A 23,072-nucleotide genomic window follows, 5' to 3' on the forward strand; every position below is an offset into this window, starting at 1 on the left:
GATTGTGTTTGCACCTTCTCTACAAACAAACGTAACGGAACTGCAAGCTCATATCAACATTGCTATTGAACTGATTGACAGGGACATGCAGTGGCAAACGAACCCTCGGGAAAAAACAGCTACACGTAGAATGATTTAACAGGAAAGTAACACATGTCCGTGAGAGACAAAATAGCTTTAAATTGCCTAAACCTTGCACACTATTTGCAGCATCTCTGAACAAAAATATTAACCTTAAATCTAATTTCTGCAATGCGTTTCTATTATGTGGACTCTACTTGCAGGAGGCCCTCTGGATTTGAGCAAGGTAACCTGGAATGGCTGGAAAAGCTCTTCCGGCAGACGGTTGGTGACGGAGCAGAGATTCGCCGTGATGACTTCAGAAAAATCGTCGTCTCAAAAAACGTAAGTTGGCAGTTAGTTTTATGGCTTACGTAAGAATAAAAAAAAAGATGAAATTCTGAGCCTTTCTAACCATCCAACAACCAATCTATCTACCAACCGCTGAAGAGACATCAAATCGACAGACTAGCACCATACTGAGAACCACACGACATCTATCTAACGTTAAACTGTGTTTCTCTAATTCATATCATATATTTCAAATTTATATTTAAAATATCTGATAATTAAATATTTGTCTGTAATTTCATTAATTTCTTTCTGAGTTGTCCATATTTTCCCCCAATGCTGTCTTTGTGATTATTCTCGTTACTGCCGAACTTGTTACTCAAATTCAGCTACCTTACTTATCATTTTTTCTTGATTCCTATAATAGGTGTTCCGCCTCTGTAAATTGAAGGATAGGGGGCTATCTTCCATTAATTTCCCAAGCGAAGATAAATTATTTCGTTGTGAAAAAAATGTGAATTTCCTCTGAAATTACTGAAAATTTTGTATTCTCTCTCTAAATTTTCCGTGTGTATTGCCTAGTCCTTGTTCGTAAGCTACAAAGTGGAAAGTGCAGGGGTGGACAGCCAAAAACTGGAAATACTATCAGGATTCATTCTCTCCAAACAATGTGCGAGTCGTCAGACTAGGAGGATAAATTCTACGTTTCACATAAGAAGAAAAAATAAGTTCTAGTGACATCTCACTCTACTACTTAGGCAGAATGTTATTAGTTTTACTCTTGGAATATTCTCATTCTGTCTTACATTAAGCATGTCAGATGCGAAGTTTAAATTTGTTGGGTTCTTCTGGGTAATGTAACGGTGTGACAGTTTGCAGCTAGTTCCGGAATAAGGCCAAAAAGTCGGATCGGAAGATTCTAGCAACAATGAAGCGGTACGAAAACTTAACAGCTTGACATCGTCGACAAGGACCTCAAAAGGGAAAGCCAACGATCTTTCGACTGGCATGTATCACTTCCACATTCTGTTATCTTCATTCCAACGTTCCGTGTCTCATTTTTTTTAACTCTCATCCAATATAACAAGAACACCATGGAAATGAAGACAGATAATAAACTCACATAATACCGAAATAATTCACCAAACTTCTGTTGTATTCAGATTATTAATTTAGTGTTTCTGTTTTTCTAGCCTTTCTTTACAGAGCGGGTGTTCCAAATATTTGACAAAGACAACTCAGGATCAATATCCCTACAAGAGTTCATCGATGCCATGCACCAATTCGCTGGCCAGTCACCCGATGACAAAATAAAGTTCCTGTTCAAAGTTTATGATCTCGATGGTGAGTATCGCACAACATAAGTATTACATCACACACACATCTTGTGCAAAGATGCTTAAAGCTTTCCGCTTTCCAGTCGTACAGTGACAAGAGGTTTCTAGCGTCTTTCAGTAGTATATAACAGGTATAGAGTTTTGAGGTTAATGTATTTTCTGAAAGGCAGAGATTCAGCTGAGGTGTCGCCTCAACTTGTCCTACAACAGTCCATTTAAGGAAAACCACAATTCTATGTTAACATTGACTCAGTAAATGTAGATTTCTCTCTCCTCATTTAAAACCGAAAAAAATCTCTGCACTGCGAAAATTACATCACACTGAAGTAGAAGCTAAATAATACGAAAACTCAAATACATTCGAAGCAGACACATCAGTATAATTGAGGCACCTATAATTTAATGGATGTACGTGGACTTTATAGTTGCATGGAGTTCAGTGTAGCACTGAACAAAAGTCTGTTTAGGTATAGGGAACATAATGAGAGCAGTTCTGGGACCTTTCTGTAGACGCTCCTGCAGTCGCTCCTGCAGTTTACTATTAGCACATTAATATTGTTATTCCCTGTTGCATTTTGCCTACTCCTGCCTTGCCACGTCTCAGGAGGCGTCTGGTCGGGCCTAGGGAGGGAATTCTCTAACCTAAAAAACCCACATGTGCACTCCACACGTACTCCGCTACCCTTGTAGCTGCTTCCGGCGTGTAGTGCACGGCTGACATATTCAGGGGGACTCTACATTTGTCCACCCGATAGCGGAGGTAGAGAAATTTGCACCCCAGATCTCCGCAGAATCGTCTGAGCCTCTGGTTTAAGCCTTCCACTCGGCTCCAAACCAGAGGACTGCAATCGGTTCTGGGAACGATACTACAAATCGTTAGCTCTGATTCCACCCCACGAGCGAGGCTTTCCGCCTTCACCAATTCCGCCAACCGCCTGTACGAACTGAAGATGACCTCTGAACCCAGAGGGCAGGAGTCATTGGTGCCGACATGAGCAACAATTTGCAGTCGGGTGCACCCAGTGCTCTCTATCGCCACCGGCAGGGCCTCCTCCACATCTCGGATGAGACCTCCCGGCAAGCAGACAAAGTGAACACTGGCCTTCTTCCCCGACCTTTCCGCTATTTCCGTAAGGAGCTCCATTACCCGCCTCACGTTGGAGCTCCCAATAACTAATAAACCCCTCCCCCCGTGGGGCTGCTCAGACCTTGCTGAAGGAGCGGCCACATGTCCACTCACAGGCAGAGCGGGCGATGCCACACGGCCAGCCTCCACATTGACCCTCCGCCTCGTGCGCCGCTGAACCCGCCACTCCCCTTGGGGAGAGGGTGGCCCAACCACGCCCGGTACCCGCGAAGATGTTTCGATAGCAGGGACATTGGGTGAAGCATGTAACATCTGGGGTGTACCATGTGACGCACCAGAATCCCCACTGCCGCTACACTCAGAGGCAGCAGCCTTAAGATGGCTGACCGCGGCCATCAACACGTTCAGCTGTTCGCGAACAGTGGCCAGCTCCTCCTGCGTCCGTACACAGTATTCACACATCCTATCCATCTTAAGAAATCAATTTACTGTAGAGAGTTAATCACCTTTTAACTACACTGCTAATTCACTAAAGGTGGCTGATACCTGACTAAACTGTGGTTGTTAGACACTTCTTGTAGAAAACAATGAAAATAGCACTACCTGTCTCTGGACTGTATTGAAAACAAACACTAGCACTACTGGCACTATGGTTGACTCAAGGGACTCTCTCTGACTGTATTCAAAACAAACACGAAATCTATGGAACGCTATTACTAGCACTCGACAATTAAAGCTTCCTAAAAACAATTAAAGCTTCCTAAAAGCAAAAACACATGGAAGAAGTAGTGACAAGTAAGAAAAATACAGTTAATACTTAAATTAAGGTACCTCGCTTCGCAGCGGACAGCAGTTACGACGACACTTACACTACTGTATGATTGTAGCTAGTTTCAGGTAGTCTGGGAAGCAGCCAGTTTGACTGGTTAATGATGTCGGCTAAAGGGGCTTTATGCTGTCTATGCACTCTTTTAACACACAAACTGGGACTTCATCGAGTCCTGTTGAGGACTAGATTCTTAGCTGTTTCATGGTGCTGCTTACTTCTCTCTCAGTAGGGGGGAGCAGAAGCATTGAATTTTTTATGTAATTTTGCACCGGAATATCAAATCTTTTTGGAAATTTTCTCTGCAGGTCTTTCGCAATACTGGTGAAGTATGAGTTTATGAAGTTAGCCAGCTCTGTTTGATCACTGATTGTATTGCCTGATTCCATGATTTTAATGTTTCAGTGCCTCTTTTTTTTTATTTCCAGTCTCATGTTTAACAGAAGTCCAAACAGCTTTACTTTTGTTGTTTGCATTTTTATCAGTTTGTCGTTTGCTGACTTTTTAGCTGCGTGAAGTACCTTTCTGTAGATTTTTTTGTAGTTTTTGTACTGAATGGTCTGAAGGTTTGGGCAGATTTTAAAATACCACTGGTAATACATATCATTTTGCTCTGTGTTCCTACAGGAAGTAGGACTTTGGGAAATGATTCTTCAAATTTGAGTTTAAACAATGACACAAAATGACAGAACTTTTTCTTGCCCTCTGTTTTTTTGTGTTTTGTGTGTAGCATGTAGCTTGGTTGCTTTTCCCATAGGAACATTTATTTGTGCAATTGGCTAAATGATCAATAGTAGAGGCTGGGTGTGTCGTTATCCTTGTTGCACTGCTGACTAGTGATGTCACTCCAAAGCTACATAAAATGCTCAGAAAAGCATTAGTAACATTATCTATTTTTGCTGTGTTTATTTTAAGATCCACATAGCAGGATGTTAATTTTAGTGTTTGATGCCTGTTCTAGACTCTGTATCAGTTTGCACAGAATATGTCAAAATCATCACTAGGAGAACAGTATACACATAATATGGCAAGTTTTTTGGAAACATTTTGAGATGATAGCTCTATTGCTGACACTTCAAAGTGTTTTTCTTCACCAAGAGAGACAATGACACTTCTTACCTTACACTGTTCATTCTCGATATAAATACATGACCCTCCCCCATTAATTGAAACTCTACAATAAGGAGTTGCTAGTATATATGATGGTAAAGTTACATAGTCAATTTCACTTTCCTTGCACCAGTACTCAGTGATGCATATAACACAGCTATTTAGGGTTTTCAATTCAACTTCAAGGTGCTGCACTTGGTTTTTGATACACTAAATGTTTTGGTGGAACACTGTTAGACATTTAATTGTGTTTGTATTGTTGAATTCTTTTTACAAAAGCACAGTTACCTACGTGAAGTGCTTCACTGCAGTTACCACTAGACACTAATGCATTAAGTTTAAGCTACTAGAAGTATCAGCTACATTACATGAATTAATTTGCATAAGACTATTAGCTAGTCACCATGATTCATAGTGTCTCACACCTGACCAATTGGAGTGCACTTGTTGATGTGTCAACATGAGCTTGGACAAAAAGAGCATGACATTATTGAAGAAGCTCTTTTATCAAAACAACAGTAGTGCTGCAGCTGCATTTCTAGAATATCGCCGGCTGAAAGAATTACAGAAGGGTCCCTCTTTCTCTACCTGCCATGCGGAGCATGATGAAGTAGTTGAATCAACTGGAGAACTGGGTATCACTCCAGGAAGAAGCCAACAACCTGTTGCACTGCAGGTAGTTGATGAAATCTCTATTGCTATGACAGACAAAGCTGGGTGCAATTCCTGACCATCAGGCAGTGTGCGTGGTATGTCATGACAGTTGAACATCCTGTCACTCACTATACGGAAGGTGATTTGAACTATTCTCAAATTGTATCTGTAAAAGACCCATATTGTACAGCAGCTTGTACCGCAAGATGCCAGACTACGTGTATACTTTGCTCTCCACTTTCTCACACAGACTGAAGTTTGAAGAGGGCTGCTCTGGACCATCCTTCACACACAACACTCATTTTTCTCCGATGGGTGAGGTACACATACAGAATCACTGAGTGTGGGCATCTTCACCTTCAGTCTCTGTGCACGAAGTTCCTCTGTATGGTGAAAGTGTCAGTGTAAGGTGTGGCTTCACGTCTACATTCATCATTGGACCATTCTTTTTTGAACACGTTGGCACTCGAGGACCAAAGACGTGGAGTGTGACTGACCAGTGTTACTGCAATATGCTTTGCCACCATATTGTACCTGCTCTGCAGGAGAGAGATGCATTGAACTCAACAGCTTTCATGCAAGATGTGGCCCTACTGCAAGTCGCTTAGTAAGTTCACCTGTTTCTCCAAAACACACATTCGGAAACGATCAAATTATCAGCCGATCATTTCCAAATGTTTGGCCAGCACGATCACCTGATCTCACTCTCGGTGATTTGTGGATGTGGGGCTATCTGAAGGACAGTGTTTACCAGGGGAACATTCACACTTGTGCTGATCTAAGTGCATTTTATCAAGAGAGATAGACAGCATACCTATGGACATGCTTCGTTCTGCTGTGCAGACTGCAATACTGCACTTTCAGACTCTTCTGGACACTGATGGGTGCCATATTGAACCTCTTTTTGCAGCAGTAATAGTACTGGTATATAATGGTATGATGTACCGTAGCAGCACATTCAAAGAGTTTTAATTGAACTGATACTGCATTACATCGCTGACATTAATCTACCAAGTTTGGTCCTCATATGGCAATCAGTTTCCGTGACATAAGCTAGTCCATCGCTGCAAGTTGCACACACCCATCCACTCCAATTTTCCCATTCTCACTCATTCATTCAGCCCAACTCCTTGTGTCTCTGTCACTGTGTCCTGTCTCACAGCCAGTGTCACCTTCAATCTGCCCCACTAATATTGTCTGCTCTCACTGTCATGCCTCCCTCTTGCTCACTCTTACTGCTACTATTTCATTCATTTATTCCACTGTTCCTGTCTATTCTCACTCTCAATCTCACTGTCACTATCTCTCTTCCTAGTTGTCATTGATGTAGACTCCATCTCTCATTTTAACTGGCTCTCACCCACTTCTTCCGATTTCTCCTCTTCCTCTTTATTCTTGTCCCACTGCCTGACATTGTCTTCCTCACTCTCTTCCTAGCACTGTCAAGTATGTTCCACTGCTACTGTGTCCATCTGTCTCTCTAACACAGCCATTGTCTCCTTCGCTCTCTCTGTGCCACAACCAGTCTACTATCTCCCGGTACTCATTATTTTCCATCTCTTTCCCAATATCACTGCTGTTTTCTCTCTCAGCATATAAAAGCATGAATATGCCTGCACGCCAAAATTCTTGGGAAAAATTTTAATGGTGCTAAGGAAGGTAGAATGAGACAGCTGGTATTACACTTTCCAGTCACTTTTAAACAGGAGCATATTCATCTTTTTTGTGCACCGATAGGAGCATTTTTCCGCTGGTTTCCTTCTTTTCCCTGCCAGAGCAGAGCAGGTCACTCATATGAACAGAACTTCATGGATCAGCAAAATTTTGAAAGTTTACTTATGTGAAATTGAAATAACGTGAAACTAATTTTATGCTTGAGACCAGATTTTACATGCACAAAAATTTTGCATTTTCTTAAGTACAACACGGGTTTCCAAGAGCCCTTTAGATGATAGCAGAGACACATTACAGGATATGGATCCATACTATCAGAGACACATTACAGGATATGGATCCATACTATGTCACTTTATAAACTATATTTTCACCTTACATTGGAATTTAAATATATGTTTTACGTGTACAAGTAGGGGAATTTTGAACCTCTGTATCTTGGAAACGAAGGAAATTACGAAGATTGTTTGGAATTGGTGTCTTAGGAATACATCGTAAAAAGTTCAATCATTTACTGTGCATATCTGCCTTGGAACCCGCGCCATGGTGTGAAATGTCTGGTGTATCCACATGGGATTCCAGTGGTAAAAAAAAAATTCCTTGTTTGAGGTTTTCTCAGGAACGGTCCATGAACTAATGGTGCCTCCATAAGCCCCTTAAGGCATACCGCAAACAACGTCAAATGGGGAAAAGAACTAACCAATTTGGTCCAATCGTCTGAGCAAGAAGTAGTGTGTAATATTCATACTTTGATCCTCTGCTGTAGGTTAGTGACACTACAATGATCCTTCTGTTGGTATACAAATCATTGCTAGCCATAGAGCTATCCAAAAAACTTGACCCTACCTTTCCATCACAACCCGAACCGTAGCTTTGAGCCCCAGAAGAATCTCGTTTTTATGTATGGCATTTTATAACTCTGGAAGTCAGGTACGATATAAATGAGGTATGACACGGTATGGCAGACTTGCACTTTATTAGACGAATATATACACAGGTAAGAGCCACCTCATGACTGATCACCGTGGACACTTAGAACGAACTGAAGTCTCTGGTCGAGTCACAGACACTGCACTCACAGCCCGCCATCGATGGATATATCCACAGAGGCTCCTCCCACCCCCTCCCCCATCCAGTGCACAGCACTGGAGGGAAGACATGAGAGTGGGATCGGTGACAGTGGCAGCGGTAGGTACAGATAGACATGACTGGTCGCACTGCAGCTGGCATTTTCCTGAGACATGACTGGACAATTTCTCTAAGTCACAGTGGGCATGGTATGAGAACTGAACATGTGGAATCACTGTGGTTAACATGTGAAATGTATAGTGTATCCACATGGAATGCCAATGGTATGCCCGATAAGAAGTGGGCAGGGCGTCAGTGGTGAGTATGTTGGCATGTGAAGGCTACGTGTGCCAGGGTGACTCTGATATGATCAAAGTGACAACATATGTTGAGAGGGCAGCGCAATTGATGTTAGCTGCTAATTTATTAGCCAGTGTGAACTAAGGTATGTGTGGCCTGTGCAGTGACTCTGGGTGGCAGAATGGGAGCCTTGAGGGGGCAGCAATGCTGAGTACCAATCTATATTGAGCAATGGTTGCAGCTGTTGTAGGCAGAGATGTTATTAAGGAGTCCAACATTGTTGGGTTGAGCTTGTGTCCGAAAGGGGATGCTGCAGTCAGGGAGGAGGCAAATTGTGCACCTGATGGTGGTCAAACCAGCATTGTGTTGCAATGAGGTCCTTGGATGGGTTCTAGATGTGGCATTGTGGAACATTGTCCAATTATGGTGGGTGCATGGTAGCCAAATTTGCTACCAGATGTGAGTAGACGGTGAGTTCAGTGCTGTCGTTTGAAGATCAGCAGTGGAAAGTGGTCGGGGTGCATGACAGGGTCATGCAGAAGACACATGGTGATGATGTGCTCCATAGCCAGAGAGCCATACCCAATAATACCAGTGACTGAGTAGCTGGGTAGTGTGCTTTGCTGTGTGTGCATGGTCGGTGACAGTGTGGATGCTGGGAGGAGTGGGAACTGAGTGTGGTCAGATATTGAATGGGCCTGACCAGTGGGTCTGGGGCAATTCGTTCACTCTGATTCTCCTTGTCATGAAGGTTGTGTGTCAAGGATATGATTTGTTCACACACACTAGTGTGTCATTATTACATTGTGGGAGCACCTTCATCTTCATATGGAGTGCATCCGGTGATGCATGGGAGTCAGCATAATGTTGGCGAGTCACAGAGTGCATCAGCAGAGGAGGCACACTGCTTGAGTGTATCAAAGGATGTATGATTCTCCTTCTGGTGGTTGCCTTGAACATTCAATGTACCGTGTAGTGGTGTATATGCTAGGGCAAAAGATCCTGGGATGCAGTGGTCAGTGTCAAAGTACATGAGTGTGCTGTGTCATACAACTGAAGTGAGGTGGTACTGGCATAAAAAGTCCATTGCTAGGTCTGGTTTCGTGATGTTCTTAACAGAGAATGTCCATATGAGACGGCAAGGTGGTGACCACTGTAGGATCCAGATCATGGATCAATGCACTGTGATCAATGAGCTGGCAGCTCCGTGTGATTGCAGTTCCTGTCAAATAGTGAAAGGTTGATGTCAGCTCTTGGATCTGCTGAAAGGTGGTTCATCTGATGCAGGCAACACGGCTAAAAACACAGTTCTCGGTGGAGTGAGAGATGATTGACTGCAGCATGGCACGTCAAGGTGACCTTCTCAGAAAGATTAACTTGTTGCAAGCACTGCCGTGTAGTAACAATTAGGCGACTGTCGCACACACTTGGTGAACTGCTCCCTTTCAAACAAGGTTTTCACATGGGGCTTGTTGCACAGTGTGTAGTCGTTTGTTTTGATTGGGTGAAGATCAGTGAGCTGAGCTGTATTGGTGACGTATGTTGCATGATGCTCGCAGAAACTATTCTACTCCAGTGCAGTGTATTTGATTATGTAGTGCGGCTGCGTGACTATGATTTTCTTTGAAGGTGAGAGTCTGGTGTGTTCTGTGCATGCCCAGGTGCAGATATGGCACGATTTGCGAGGATTTGTCAACAAGCCGATGGTAATCTCTCCAGCTGGGTTGTGGCCTACAATCAGGCATCAGTGCATGTTTGTGACATCAGAAATGTAACGTTACTGCCAGGTGACACACGTGAAGCCTGAGGCCCATTTTAAACTATCGTTGAACTACTTTGACCAAACTGCTGTACTGGAGCTATTAAACGATCATAAAATTTTTCATCATAATTATTTGGGAACAGCATCTACATCTACATCCATACTCCGCAAGCCACCTGACGGTGTGTGGCGGAGGGTACCCTGAGTACCTCTATTGGTTCTCCCTTCTATTCCAGTCTTGTATTGTTCGTGGAAAGGAGGATTGTCGGTATGCTTCTGTGTGGGCTCTAATCTCTCTCATTTTGTCCTCATGGTCTCTTCGCGAGATATACGTAGGAGGGAGCAATATACTGCTTGACTCCTTGGTGAAGGTACAAGGGTTGTTTTTTAAGTAAGGGCAGTTTTTATTTTTAAAAAAAAGATACAAATACTTTTGTAAAAAAACTTTTATTTTCTGATTCTACACACTTTTACCTATTTTTTTACATAGTTGCCTTGTTTATTTAAGCACTTGTCATGCCGTACAACTAAGTTTTTAATTCCCTCTTCAAAGAATTCAGCCGCCTCCGACAGACAAGAGTTCAGGGCCGCTTTCACTTCATCGTCGTCATTGAAGCGCTGCTCGCCTAGATGATGTTTCAGGTACCGGAAAAGGTGAAAATCGCTAGGAGCAAGGTTGGGGCTGTATGGTGCATGGTCCAAAACTTCCCAGCCAAAAGAATCAATCAAATCCCGAGTCTTTTGAGAGGTGTGAGGCCTAGCGTTATCATGCAGGAGCAAAACTCCTTTTGTCAGCATGCCGCGCCTTTTGTTTTGAATTGCTCTGCGGAGCTTCTTTAGAGTTGCACAGTAGGCATCTGAGTTGATTGTCATTCCTCGTGGCATAAAGTCCACTAGCAAAACACCGCGCCAGTCCCAGAACACAGTTGCCATAATCTTGCGCTTTGACAGCGTCTGTTTGGCTTTGACCTTGACGGGTGAGGTTGTGTGTCGCCATTCCATTGACTGTTGCTTGCTTTCGGGTGTGATATGGGATACCCATGTTTCATCTCCAGTGACAATTTGACTCAACATGTCATCCCCTTCTTCCTTGTAACAAATCAAAAAGTCCAATGAAGTGGCAAATCTCTTCCCTTTGTGGTCCTCTGTGAGGAGTCTGGGTACCCACCGAGAACACAGTTTCTTAAAGTTTAGGTTTTCAGACACAATTTTGTACAAAACCGATCTTGAAACTTGTGAAAATTCCAAAGAAAGAGTGGAAATTGTGAATCTTCTGTCCTCACGAATGTTTGTTTCGACTGCAGCCACCAAATCATCAGTGATCACAGAGGGCCGGCCTGAGCGTTCTTCGTCATGGACATTTTGACGGTCATTTTTAAACACTCTAACCCATTGATGCACTTTACCTTCACTCATTGCATTCAAGCCATAAACTTCTGTTAACGGACAATGAATTTCTGCAGCTGATAGGCTTCTTGCGGTCAAAAAACGTATCACTGACCGTATCTCTCACACGGCGGATGATTCAATAATCGTAAACATTATAAAGTAGCACAGCGATGCGTACACGTCAGCTACAGAGCTGCAACTTGCATCAGTGTGAATGGAAAGGATGCCGGCAAGTGGCGCAGTGGCTTGTTGCGGCGTCCGCGCGAACTACGGGACTATACGCGCGAACGGCCCTTACTTAAAAAACAACCCTCGTATGTTCTCGAAACTTTAACAAAAGCCCGTACCGAGCTACTGAGCGTCTCTCCTGCAGAGTCTTCCACTGGAGTTTATCTATCATCTCCGTAACGCTTTCGCGATTACTAAATGATCCTGTAACGAAGCTCGCTGCTCTCCGTAGGATCTTCTTCTCTCTCTTCTGTCAACTCTATCTGGTACGGATCCCACACTGCTGAGCAGTATTCAAGCAGTGGTCGAACAAGTGTACTGTAACCTATTTCCTTTGTTTTTGGATTGCATTTCCTTAGGATTCTTCCAATGAATCTCAGTCTGGCATCTGCTTTACCGATGATCAACTTTATATGATCATTCCATTTTAAATCACTCCTAATGCGTACTCCCAGGTAATTTATGGAATTAACTGCTTCCAGTTGCTGACCTGCTATTTTGTAGTTAAATGATAAGGGATCTATCTTTCTATGTATTCGCAGCACATTACACTTGTCTACATTGAGATTGAATTGCTAATCCCTGCACCATGCGTCAATTCGCTGCAGATCCTCCTGCATTTCAGTACAATTTTCCATTGTTACAACCTCTCGATATACCACAGGATCATCCGCAAAAAGCCTCAGTGAACTTCCGATGTCATCCACAAGGTCATTTATGTATATTGTGAATAGCAACGGTCCCACGACACTCCCCTGCGGCACACCTGAAATCACTCTTACTTCGGAAGACTTCTCTCCATTGAGAATGACAGGTGCGTTCTGTTATCTAGGAACTCTTCAATCCAATCACACAATTGGTCTGATAGTCCATATGCTTTTACTTTGTTCATTAAACGACTGTGGGGAACTTTATCGAACGCCTTGCAGAAGTCAAGAAACACGGCATCTACCTGTGAACCCGTGTCTATGGCCCTCCGAGTCTCGTGGACGAATAGCACGAGCTGGGTTTCACACGACCGTCTTTTTCAAAACACATGCTGATTCGTACAGAGTAGATTTCTAGTCTCCAGAAAAGTCATCATACTCGAACATAATACGTGTTCCAAAATTCTACAACTGATCGATGTTAGAGATATAGGTCTATAGTTCTGCACATCTGTTCGACGTCCCTTCTTGAAAACGGGGATGTCCTGTGCGCTTTTCCAATCCTTTGGAACGCTATGCTGTTCTAGAGACCTACGGTACACCGCTGCAAGAAGGGGGGCAAGTTCCTTCGCATACTCTGTGTAAAATCGAACTGGTATCCCATCAGGTCCAGCGGCCATTCCTCTTTCGAGCGATTTTAATTGTTTCTCTATCCCTCTGTCTTCTATTTTAATATCTACCAATTTGTCATCTGTGCGACAATCTAGAGAAGGAACTACAGTGCAGTCTTCCTCTGTGAAACAGCTTTGGAAAAAGACATTTAGTATTTCGGCCTTTAGTCTGTCATCCTTTGTTTCAGTACCATTTTGGTCACAGAGTGTCTGGACATTCTGTTTTGATCCACCTACTGCTTTGACATAAGACCAAAATTTCTTAGGATTTTCTGCCAAGTCAGTACATAGAACTTCACTTTCGAATTCATTGAATGCCTCTCGCATAGCCCTCCTCACACTACATTTCGCTTCTCGTAATTTTTGTTTGTCTGCAAGGCTTTGGCTATGTTTATGTTTGCTGTGAAGTTCCCTTTGCTTCCACAGCAGTTTTCTAACTCTGTTGTTGTACCACGGTGGCTCTTTTCCATCTCTTACGATCTTGCTTGGCACATACTCATCTAACGCATATTGTACAATGGTTTTGAACTTTGTCCACTGATCCTCAACACTATCTGTATTGGTCGGTAGTGAAAGCATTGCTCGAAAAGAAAGAGAAATGGAGATAACTGTGGGTGGAACTGTTGACAGCAAGAGGAATAGCTCGAAGTGTTCTTATGAATTTGCTTCATGAGCTACAATGCGAGGACATAAAAAACTACGAAAATTATTCCAGAAAAACATTTCAGTTTGCCCCATGAAAGTGGCCCCTCATAATTGCATACACGATGTTCTCTTAAGAACTGTCATTTCTTAATTTCATTCTCATAATCAATGTCTTGGGAAAGCCTGCAACTGTATAAGTCACGATTTACATAATGAAACACTACATTAGTTACACATTTTTTCATGCTTAATATGATTTGTTTTGAGAATTTATTCCCATTCTCAAGAGAAAATATTTACATAAGCATTTTATGTGGGGTATGTATGTGTGTTGTTCTTCCTCACATGTCCTTTGTGTTTTTATGGTCTATGCAATCGGACAGGTCTTTTGTCTAATTTTCCGAAAAGGCATATAAAATGCCTATTTAAATATTTGTACTTGATCATGACAATAAATTCTCGTGAAGCATCGCATGAATAATGGAAAATACATGTAATGGATGCAGGCAGTGTTTCATTATACAACTCACAAATGCTATTTTGGTTAAATATCCCATGGTTAAGATTTTTAGCAACAAGCGAAACATAACATACTTCTTGAATCCTAGTGTATCGTTTATGCATTATTTCAGAAACATGTGGGCCACCACACGTTAATCACTTACCTAGGGAGGACACACACACACACACACACACACACACACACACACACACACACACGCACGCGCGCGCGCGTCCTACCTGGCTCTGAATGCTCACTTCAATAGATGTATGTTCGAATGACATGAGTAGAAAAATAATTGCAAGGGAAAACTTCATGGAATTGGAGAAAACATTATCAAGCCCTGGGTTTGTGAGTAATGCTGCACTGTTTTCTGGTGTTCTTGAAGACGAAAGTATCCTCTTACAGTATTTCCAAAAGGACAGTGTTAATGTTCCCTCATCATATAGGGCAATTACAAGGTCTTGAACTGCTGAAGAAAATGCGAGGTGCTTGCATGAAGGAAGTAGAGAAAGCTATTTCTAAAGGGTGCTTCAAAGGCATTTCACTGCTTCCCTAAAGAGAATCAAACACAATGCTATGCAAACTAATAGGAAACAATTCTGTCAGAGCCTAAGCGATGATTCAAATGACAGTGAAGTCTTCAGATCTTTCATGAAAGGAATCAAAATTTTGGACAGTAAACAATGGTCCTACAACATTATGCACCCATGGCAAGAAGGGGAAGAAACTTTAAGAAAAATGTGTGATCATACTATTTTTTTTAAATCCAAATGTAAGAGAAAGTTTCAGAGATCACGTAGACAACAGTGGAAATAAAATTCCTAATAATCTGAAACCAGTTTTTGTTTGTGTTGATACACTCTCTGTGAGCACATTGGACTGTGAAAGAGGCTTCAGAATAATAAACTTAGTTATGACAACACTGCGGAATTTGCTTCCCGTTTGCCATTTCTCACCCTTAAGGTTTATTTCAATTGTGTGGTCTCTGCTACATCTGTGGAACCCCAAAGATTACATCAAAATATGGAGCAAAACCCACAGGCATGTCGAGGGCAACCACTGCAGAAAGGCTAATCTACATATGCAGCAGCAGTCTGACCGGTACTCCAACATATAGGATCTTTTTTAGATAACTCCACCCACTATATTTGTTAGGAATACAGGACTGGTTAGCAATCTGATCTACTAAAAGTAAGGTTGAGTGTGGCAACAGCTAAGTTTGGTGCACACATCGAACCTGTGAATGATGATGTACACACACCTTATCAAACTGTGTGGTGAAAGGGGTATGCGTTGGAGTTGCACGTCGAGGATAACGATCTTGATAAAGGCAGTGAGCAACTGTTTCATTACCTTGAGCTTAGCCGTACAGAAGGATTATGTTGGTGTGTTCTACAAACCTGTACTCAACCATGTTGCTACAGCACTCAGACATGCGAATGAGGCTCAAACCAGATCATAGAGGTAGGATATACATAAAATGACATCAGCCTATCTTATGCAAGAACCTCCACCACCATCATGACTACTGTGCATGTACAGTTCTTTCAGATAGTACTTTATTACAGATAACTGCATCACCTACAGAAGTCTGCAGTTCCTGTAATATTGCCTGCCTGTTCATTAGTATTTAACATGGGCAACAAGGGTCTCAATTCACTTACCTGTGGCATGGCTGAAGTTCCTTGTTGGCCAACTTATGTTGATGATTCTTCAAATAACATCCTACATCCTCCCCACAAAAAATCTTCAGTCCAGTCACAAATTTTGTTAGGTACCCCATATAACCACCCTTTTGTTACCAAAATTCGTTGGCTACCAGGAATTCATGAAATACAGCATCCACCTGACTGCTTTGATCAGTGGAGCCCTGGATTTCATGAGAGTAAAGGGTAAGTTGGGTTTCACATGATCGATGTTTTCAGAATCCGTGGGTGCTGACAAGGAGGTGGGTTTGAGGTACTTCATTATGTCTGAGCTCAGAATGTGTTAAAGAGTTCTAAAATATATGGACATTAGTTAGACTGAATTACAGTTTTGTGAATCATTTCTGCTAACCTTCTTGTAGGTAGCTGTAACCTGTAATTTCTTCCAATCACATAGCAGTTCTTTGTTCAACTGGTATATTATGGTTAAATGGGAGCTAATTTGACCTCAAATTCTGTACAGAATCTCATCAGGCTATTATCAAGCCCAGGAGTCATATTTAGGTGTAGCACTTTTTGCTGTTTCTTAATGTCACTGGCAGTAAAATCTATAGTACTCATTTTTGTAGTGGTGAAAGAAATAAACTAGAACACTACTTCCATATCTCCCTTGACAAAGGAGCATTTGAAATTACAGTTCAGGAGTTCTGCTTTTGCATTGGTATCATTATTTTCAGTTATTGTGACATCATTGAGACAAATGGATAACAATTTAGTGCCACTGACAGCCTTTGCATTTGAGCAGAATTTCCTTGGTGTTCGGGAGAAAAATTTCAACAAGATCCTCCTGCGACAGTCAATATAGGCTTCACACATTGCCCCCTTAATAGCCAAACTCATTTCATTCAACATCTTTCTATTTATAGCACTATGCTTTGTGTTACACCTGCTATGCACAAGTTGCCATGTCCTTTTAAGTTTCTTCACAGTGATTGTGTTTTGTGAAGTGTCTCATCCATCGTGAACTGTTCTTCTATATGTCTACCCAATGTGAAGTATCCTTGTACTGAGGAGTGTCTGAAGATACTTTAAAAGAATAACTATTTATTAACAAAACCAAAACACAACTATAATGCCTTGGATGAATATCCACAGAAATCTCTCTCTCTCCTGTGACGATGCCTATGATGTGCCTACACGATGAACCCCAGAGTCATGATAGGCAGCGACATGAAGACCTGGAACATCACTGGGTAGGTGCTGCAAGAATGTGACTGCTGACATTCTGCTTGTGAAGATGAGGATGCAATGGTCCGAGTATGTGGGAGTGTGGGAGTTAAGCAGTGAGACTGTACTGCTGGTACTGATAACTGGTAGCTCTGAGACTGTACTGCTGATGTGCCCAGATGAAACTGCTGGTACTGCTGACTTGAGGCATGTGGCATAATTGACTTCACACGGTCTGGTGGCGGCATAAATAGTCAGGAGTGTATGGAAACCTGCATGGTGCTGCGAGGGCACGTGACCTGGTATAGCAGTATAGTACCCTGCTAACAGCACACACTGCTGTGAAAGGCATGCTGCCTGTGTTGGCAAGGTTGGTGCCCCCAAACACTGTGGAAGTGATGTGTAACTCTGTGGTAAACAGCCCAGGCCATACAGGGAAAAATCATCTGTCGTGATGAGACATTTACGCATATCCTCCTGGTGGGGCAGTTGCCCACACAGCGTGCCTGGTCCGCAGAGGAAATTACTTCCAGGCAGATACAACACAGTGTATGGTAAACTATTCTTTTAAACTCAAATCATAGTTATTCTACCTGTCCCTGCCCAGAGGTAAATGTTTGGAGTTCCTCTTTGAGATGTGACAAAGCTGCCACTTCAGCTGCTGTACCGAACATGTAAATTTTAGTACTTGTTTTAGCTACACTAAGTAATCACTGTTGCTGCAACTACCTCATGGTCACTGATACAAGTTGCAATATAGACCTCCTCAAAGAGGTCATTGCCAGTAGGTCTTCAACAAGCACACACACAAAAAAAAAGAGTTAAAAGTTACTGGTTTTGTGGATGATTTTGTCTAAAAGCTGGATTATTTGTTGAGTGGTAGCCTTTGCCTCTAAATTTTTGCAGTCTACCAGAACATCCATGACTACATTTTTGTCATATTTCCGTTAGGCATGGCTTTTAAACCAGCTGTTCTATATAGGTTTCAGAGAAGACCTTACCAATGCTTCACAGGATATCTTGCCGTGCCCAGCACTTAGAAAACTGTAATTAATCCAGTGGATTGTTAAATTTATTTTACATTGTTTGTCACAGAATCAAAGTCTACAACCCACAGAAATTGCTAAATATTTTCTCTAAGTTTGTAATTATGTAAAGTTTAAGCGTAAATTAAACTTATTAGAACTACAGGTTGCAATGCAGCTGACATTAGCGGTGACTATGTTAAATAGGATGAGTACAAAGAGAAAAATGGTATGAAAGCACACTAACATAGACACATTGGTATTATCTGTTGCATACCATGGTTATTAATGCTCCTACTCCACAGAAAGTACAATGTTTGACAAAAAATAGTAGTTGTTATGCAGTGATTCAGCAGTATTGCAGACTGACTTAATTATTAGAAAGTTAAATATTGTTGGCAGTTATAAAACTATTTTAGTTAATTGTAACCACACGTTTTCAAGTGATGATTAAGAGGATTTGGTAGTTCAGTTGAACAGAGTGGATAGGGACTTCAAAAGAGACTGCAATATGAACAACAACAAAATAAAACAAAGATAAATAATTGAGATGATGAGAAAATAAATGAGGAAATGAGAGAATAAAATTAGTAGACCAGTTTTGTTATTCTGACAGCAAAATAACTGATGATGGCCAAATTAGAGGGAATATAAAATTCAGAATAACAGCAACAAAGGGTTTTCTGAAAAAGATAGATTTTAAAGTCTAATATAAATTTATGTTAAGAAAGCATAGTCTGAAAGTATTTATCTGGAGCAATTCCTCGTACAGAAGTGGAACATGGATGATCAATTGTGCATACATGAAGAGAATAGAAGCTTTCGAAATTCACTACTACAGAATAATACTGAATCTTATGTGGATATAGCAGATAATGAATGAGGAGCTACTAAATCAGACTGCAGAGAGAAGAAATTTCACACACCCTGTCTAAAAGAAAGGCTCTTTTGACAGGAAACATTGTGTGGCATCAAGAAATTGCACAAATTTGGTAATGGAAGGAAAGGAACGTGTGGGGTAAAAACTGTTGCAGCAGCCCAAGGGTTACCTTAAGTAAGCTAGTTTATTGGATGTGTCTTGCGGTAGTTAAGAAGAGATAAAGTCACTTGCATAGTATAGACAAATTTGGAGAGCTGCATGTGATGGCAGTAGCTTTTGTTTCATTATTTTATGAACAAAAGACTCAAAGTTTTTATTGAATCCCCACCTCAACATTTGGGTAGTGTATTGGCTGGATAATGGCAGGTTTTCTGATTGATACCTATGGCATGATTTATTTATTTTATTGAAATCTCTTGTTCTTCTGGAACTACCGTGTCTTAAATTAACAATAATGGCACACACATTCAAACACCTTCCAACACATTTCACAGGTTACATGCTAACAAAAGTAATAGATTATCTATAGAATAAATGTTGAAAGCTTATACAGTTTAATGTTTTGCATCATTCATGCTGTAATAATGCTCTATCAAGTCACAAATTGAAATAACACAAAATAGAAATTCAAATTTTCATATGCAGTGTACATTGTCCAATTACAAGCATAATGTATCTAGGGTGGGATACTGACAGGTGTGTTGAAGGCGTGGATGGTGTGGAGCTTTTTATTTGATAAATGCAGATAGAAAAATATTATTTGTCATGAGGTACCAAACAAGTTTATAAACCAGCTTAAACCATCACCTGCTGTTGTATTGTATAACAAAATCAACCTTCACGACATGTTAAAATATGGTGCAGGACTCTATCTGACTTTTTTAAGTGTATACCATGAGAAACACCAGAGCAACACTACACACAAAAGTCCAAGGTTTGCAGGAATATTTGAGAACAATTACTAAAAACATCTGATTCTTGTATGTCAGTCTTCTCACCTGCTGTAGAAAACATTCAGTTTTATAGCTATTCTTCCTTTCTTAACAGTGTTGCCTACCGATTCACTTTGATCATCAGAGTTGCAAATTTCAGTTACTCTGGTGAACATTTTAGACATTTCAGGACATTTTGTAAATTTACTGAGATACAGATGATAATAATAATGATGATAATGATGATGATGATGATGATGATGATGATGATGATGATGATGATGATGATTGTGGTTATCATAAATAGGTACCATTCACACCTTTACCATTTTTTGATCAGTTTTCAAAAATTTTGCAAATGTCAGCAAACAGTATAATTTATATCTATCCAATCTCAAAACTCAAAATTTCATTATCTTGAAAATCAAAGTTAAATGTGAAAATATTTTCATAATAAACTTTCGTGCTGTGCAGCTTCAGCTTTCCTCTGATTTGTTAGATATTGTATTTTTTTGCTATAATGTATTGTATCGACAGAAAGTTGATGCAAACTGAACATATATTTTTAATTATTTGTTGTTTATCCATCAGGTGATGGTTTAATTCAGCACAGGGAACTGCAGCATGTGATGAGAGCATGCATGGAGGAGAATGGAATGAAATTTAGTGAGGATCAAATTGATGACCTAACTATGGCATTATTTGAAGATGCTGACCCAGAAAACAGAGGAGCCATTACTTTTGAAGCACTTAAAAACCAACTGGAAAAGCATGAAGGCCTTTTGGAAAATTTAACTATAAGGTATTTTGAGAAAAAAAGATTATAGTATAGGTGGCCTACAATTTTTTTTTTTTTTTGCTGGCAGTAAATTTATGTGGCAATTTAGCTTGTTTTCATTCTTGTTTTGCACCTCACTGTTTTCATTACAATGGCTTTTGGGAGCCAATGGTATATTTTGTTTCTTCTATAAGAAAATGTCTTAAATACTCTGGCCACTTACAAAAGTGCCATAATAGTTTCATTTCAGGTAGAGATGATTTGAAGAATGCGAACTATTTGCTTGGCTCAGTTTTATACAACATTTTTTACGAATGTACTATTATTCTAGCAGAAACATTAGACTTTAATCAGGATAGGGAACAAATAGATCTTGGAGGTGGGTGATGCATGATGAACCACTTGAAATTTGTGAACATGGTTACAGGAAGAAGTAATGTTACCACTTCATCTTGAATTTACTGATTTTGAGAATGTGTTTTATTAACTTTTGAGAAATCACTAATCAAAGCAATTGAAAAACAGAACTCTGAAATGATACAAATTTATGTCTTAAGCATCATCTACAGTAACATATGTTTTAATCAGATAACATCAAGATTGGAAACAACAGGAGTTTGGTAAATTTTGTCTGTTTAACCATACCTTTTACTGTTACCACGGAAGAGAGTATTTAACCACTGAACTCTGATGAAGTTATCTTAATCCTCCTCCCATCAGAATTTTTTATCTCTGAGTACCACTTGGGCCATATAGACGCTAAGTAATTTTCCATTTTCCATTGTGCTTGTGGGGTCTTATTGACTCCAGTAGTACTAAGAGGTTTAATTGAGGCATCTTAAGACTGTGGAGATCAACAATTTATGTGCTCAAATTGTGTACCAGTCAAGATGCAACAGACCCAATGTATTTAAATGTAGATTATTTGCAGTTCCTGTAAAATAGATCGACTGTACTCTTGAATTTCTATGTTTACAGCATTGATCGATGGCTAGTGCCACCAAAGCCCAAAGCTCCACCTAAATCACTAACAAGGAGGCTTGCAGCACTTGTTCCCTATCAGCTGACTCGACCATATATGAAGAATAATTATGTTTATTTGGTGTTTTTGATGTTCGTAATCATTATTAATGTTGCTCTCTTCGTGTCACGAGCAATTGAGTATCGAAATCATAATACCTTTGTCATTTTTGCAAGAGCTTGTGGTAAGTACCTACATATTACATAGAATACACAGTACCATGTATCAAATCTAAAATGGGGTTATAAATCTTTCTCCCCATCCTGAAAGTGAACTGTTCAAATTCAAATCAATATTTGTAGATACAGTTAATTTTCTTGCTGGAAAATATTGTGAAATAGGGGTGATGAATTTCTTTATCGTCCTTAACAAAAGAATGCAATGATGGAAAGCGGTGGGGGAGGGCTGAGCATCTGATAGTAGTGACTTTTCTTTCCTTTTGGCTGTAGTTTAACTTCAGTTTTTAATAATCGTAATTTATGTGGACTAATATTCAAATAATTAACACACTTCAGAATATGGAGTATTTTAAAATTTGTGATGTATAAATCTCAATAAAATTAAATTCTAATGTTAGTTTAAAAACCACACAATACCCTGAGATTTTAGAAAATTCCTGAAATTTCCTGAGATCTCCCTGATTTTTTACAGGTATAATTTAACTCCTTGAGACTTCCAGGTTTCCCAGAAGAATTGCCAGCCTGTGTTGTTTGTGGTCAGTGTTCCACTGGTATCTTCCTGTTAATAAGTTTTATGTTCATTATCACAACCTTCATTTGTAATAGTAGCCTAAGTTGGCAGCAAATTAGTACTAAGTTACCAGTGCCATTCATTATGCCCAAGATCGTTACTATTGGTATGTTTCTTGAACCATTCTATGATGAGTGTAACATTATTGTTGTAATGAGAAGGAAGAGATGACTGCAGACATAAGGGAGCAAATAAAAGGAACAATTGAGAGAATAACACCTGGAAATAGTACAGAATCTGCAAATATTGCCCAGGAAAGGAGAAAAGAATGAAGGGAAGGAAAGTAGGAAGGAACAGAGGATTTAATGTCAAGTTGTTGATATCATCTACAGGGTGTACATAAAGTCCAGGAACACTTTCAATTATTCATTGCACAAGAACCAAACATTGTACAGATATTGTACATATGTGTCATTTTGAAGAGAGACCCTGAAAGTTTCTTTTCATGTATACTGCCATAGCATAGTTTGATAATTTGCTGATAGTCAGTGCTAGTCGCAAACATGGTGAGTTCAGATGCAGAGCGAGCTTTCTATGTGTTGGAGTTCAACAAAAACAA

The 23,072-nt window shown here is 40.5% G+C and overlaps 1 protein-coding gene across 1 annotated transcript in view; it reads left to right on the forward strand.

Moving 5' to 3' along the window:
- Window positions 1–23,072, forward strand: part of LOC126263357 (NADPH oxidase 5-like) — a 425,625-nt gene that overhangs the window by 289,358 nt on the left and 113,195 nt on the right. Inside the window, exons 6-9 of the mRNA XM_049960447.1 lie at window positions 285–405; window positions 1,545–1,695; window positions 20,556–20,766; window positions 21,721–21,947. Coding sequence (XP_049816404.1) covers window positions 285–405; window positions 1,545–1,695; window positions 20,556–20,766; window positions 21,721–21,947 — 710 coding nt within the window. The remainder of the gene's footprint in view (window positions 1–284; window positions 406–1,544; window positions 1,696–20,555; window positions 20,767–21,720; window positions 21,948–23,072) is intronic.

This window comes from Schistocerca nitens, chromosome 6, assembly GCF_023898315.1.
Source record: "Schistocerca nitens isolate TAMUIC-IGC-003100 chromosome 6, iqSchNite1.1, whole genome shotgun sequence".
Taxonomy (NCBI): Eukaryota; Metazoa; Arthropoda; class Insecta; order Orthoptera; family Acrididae; genus Schistocerca; species Schistocerca nitens.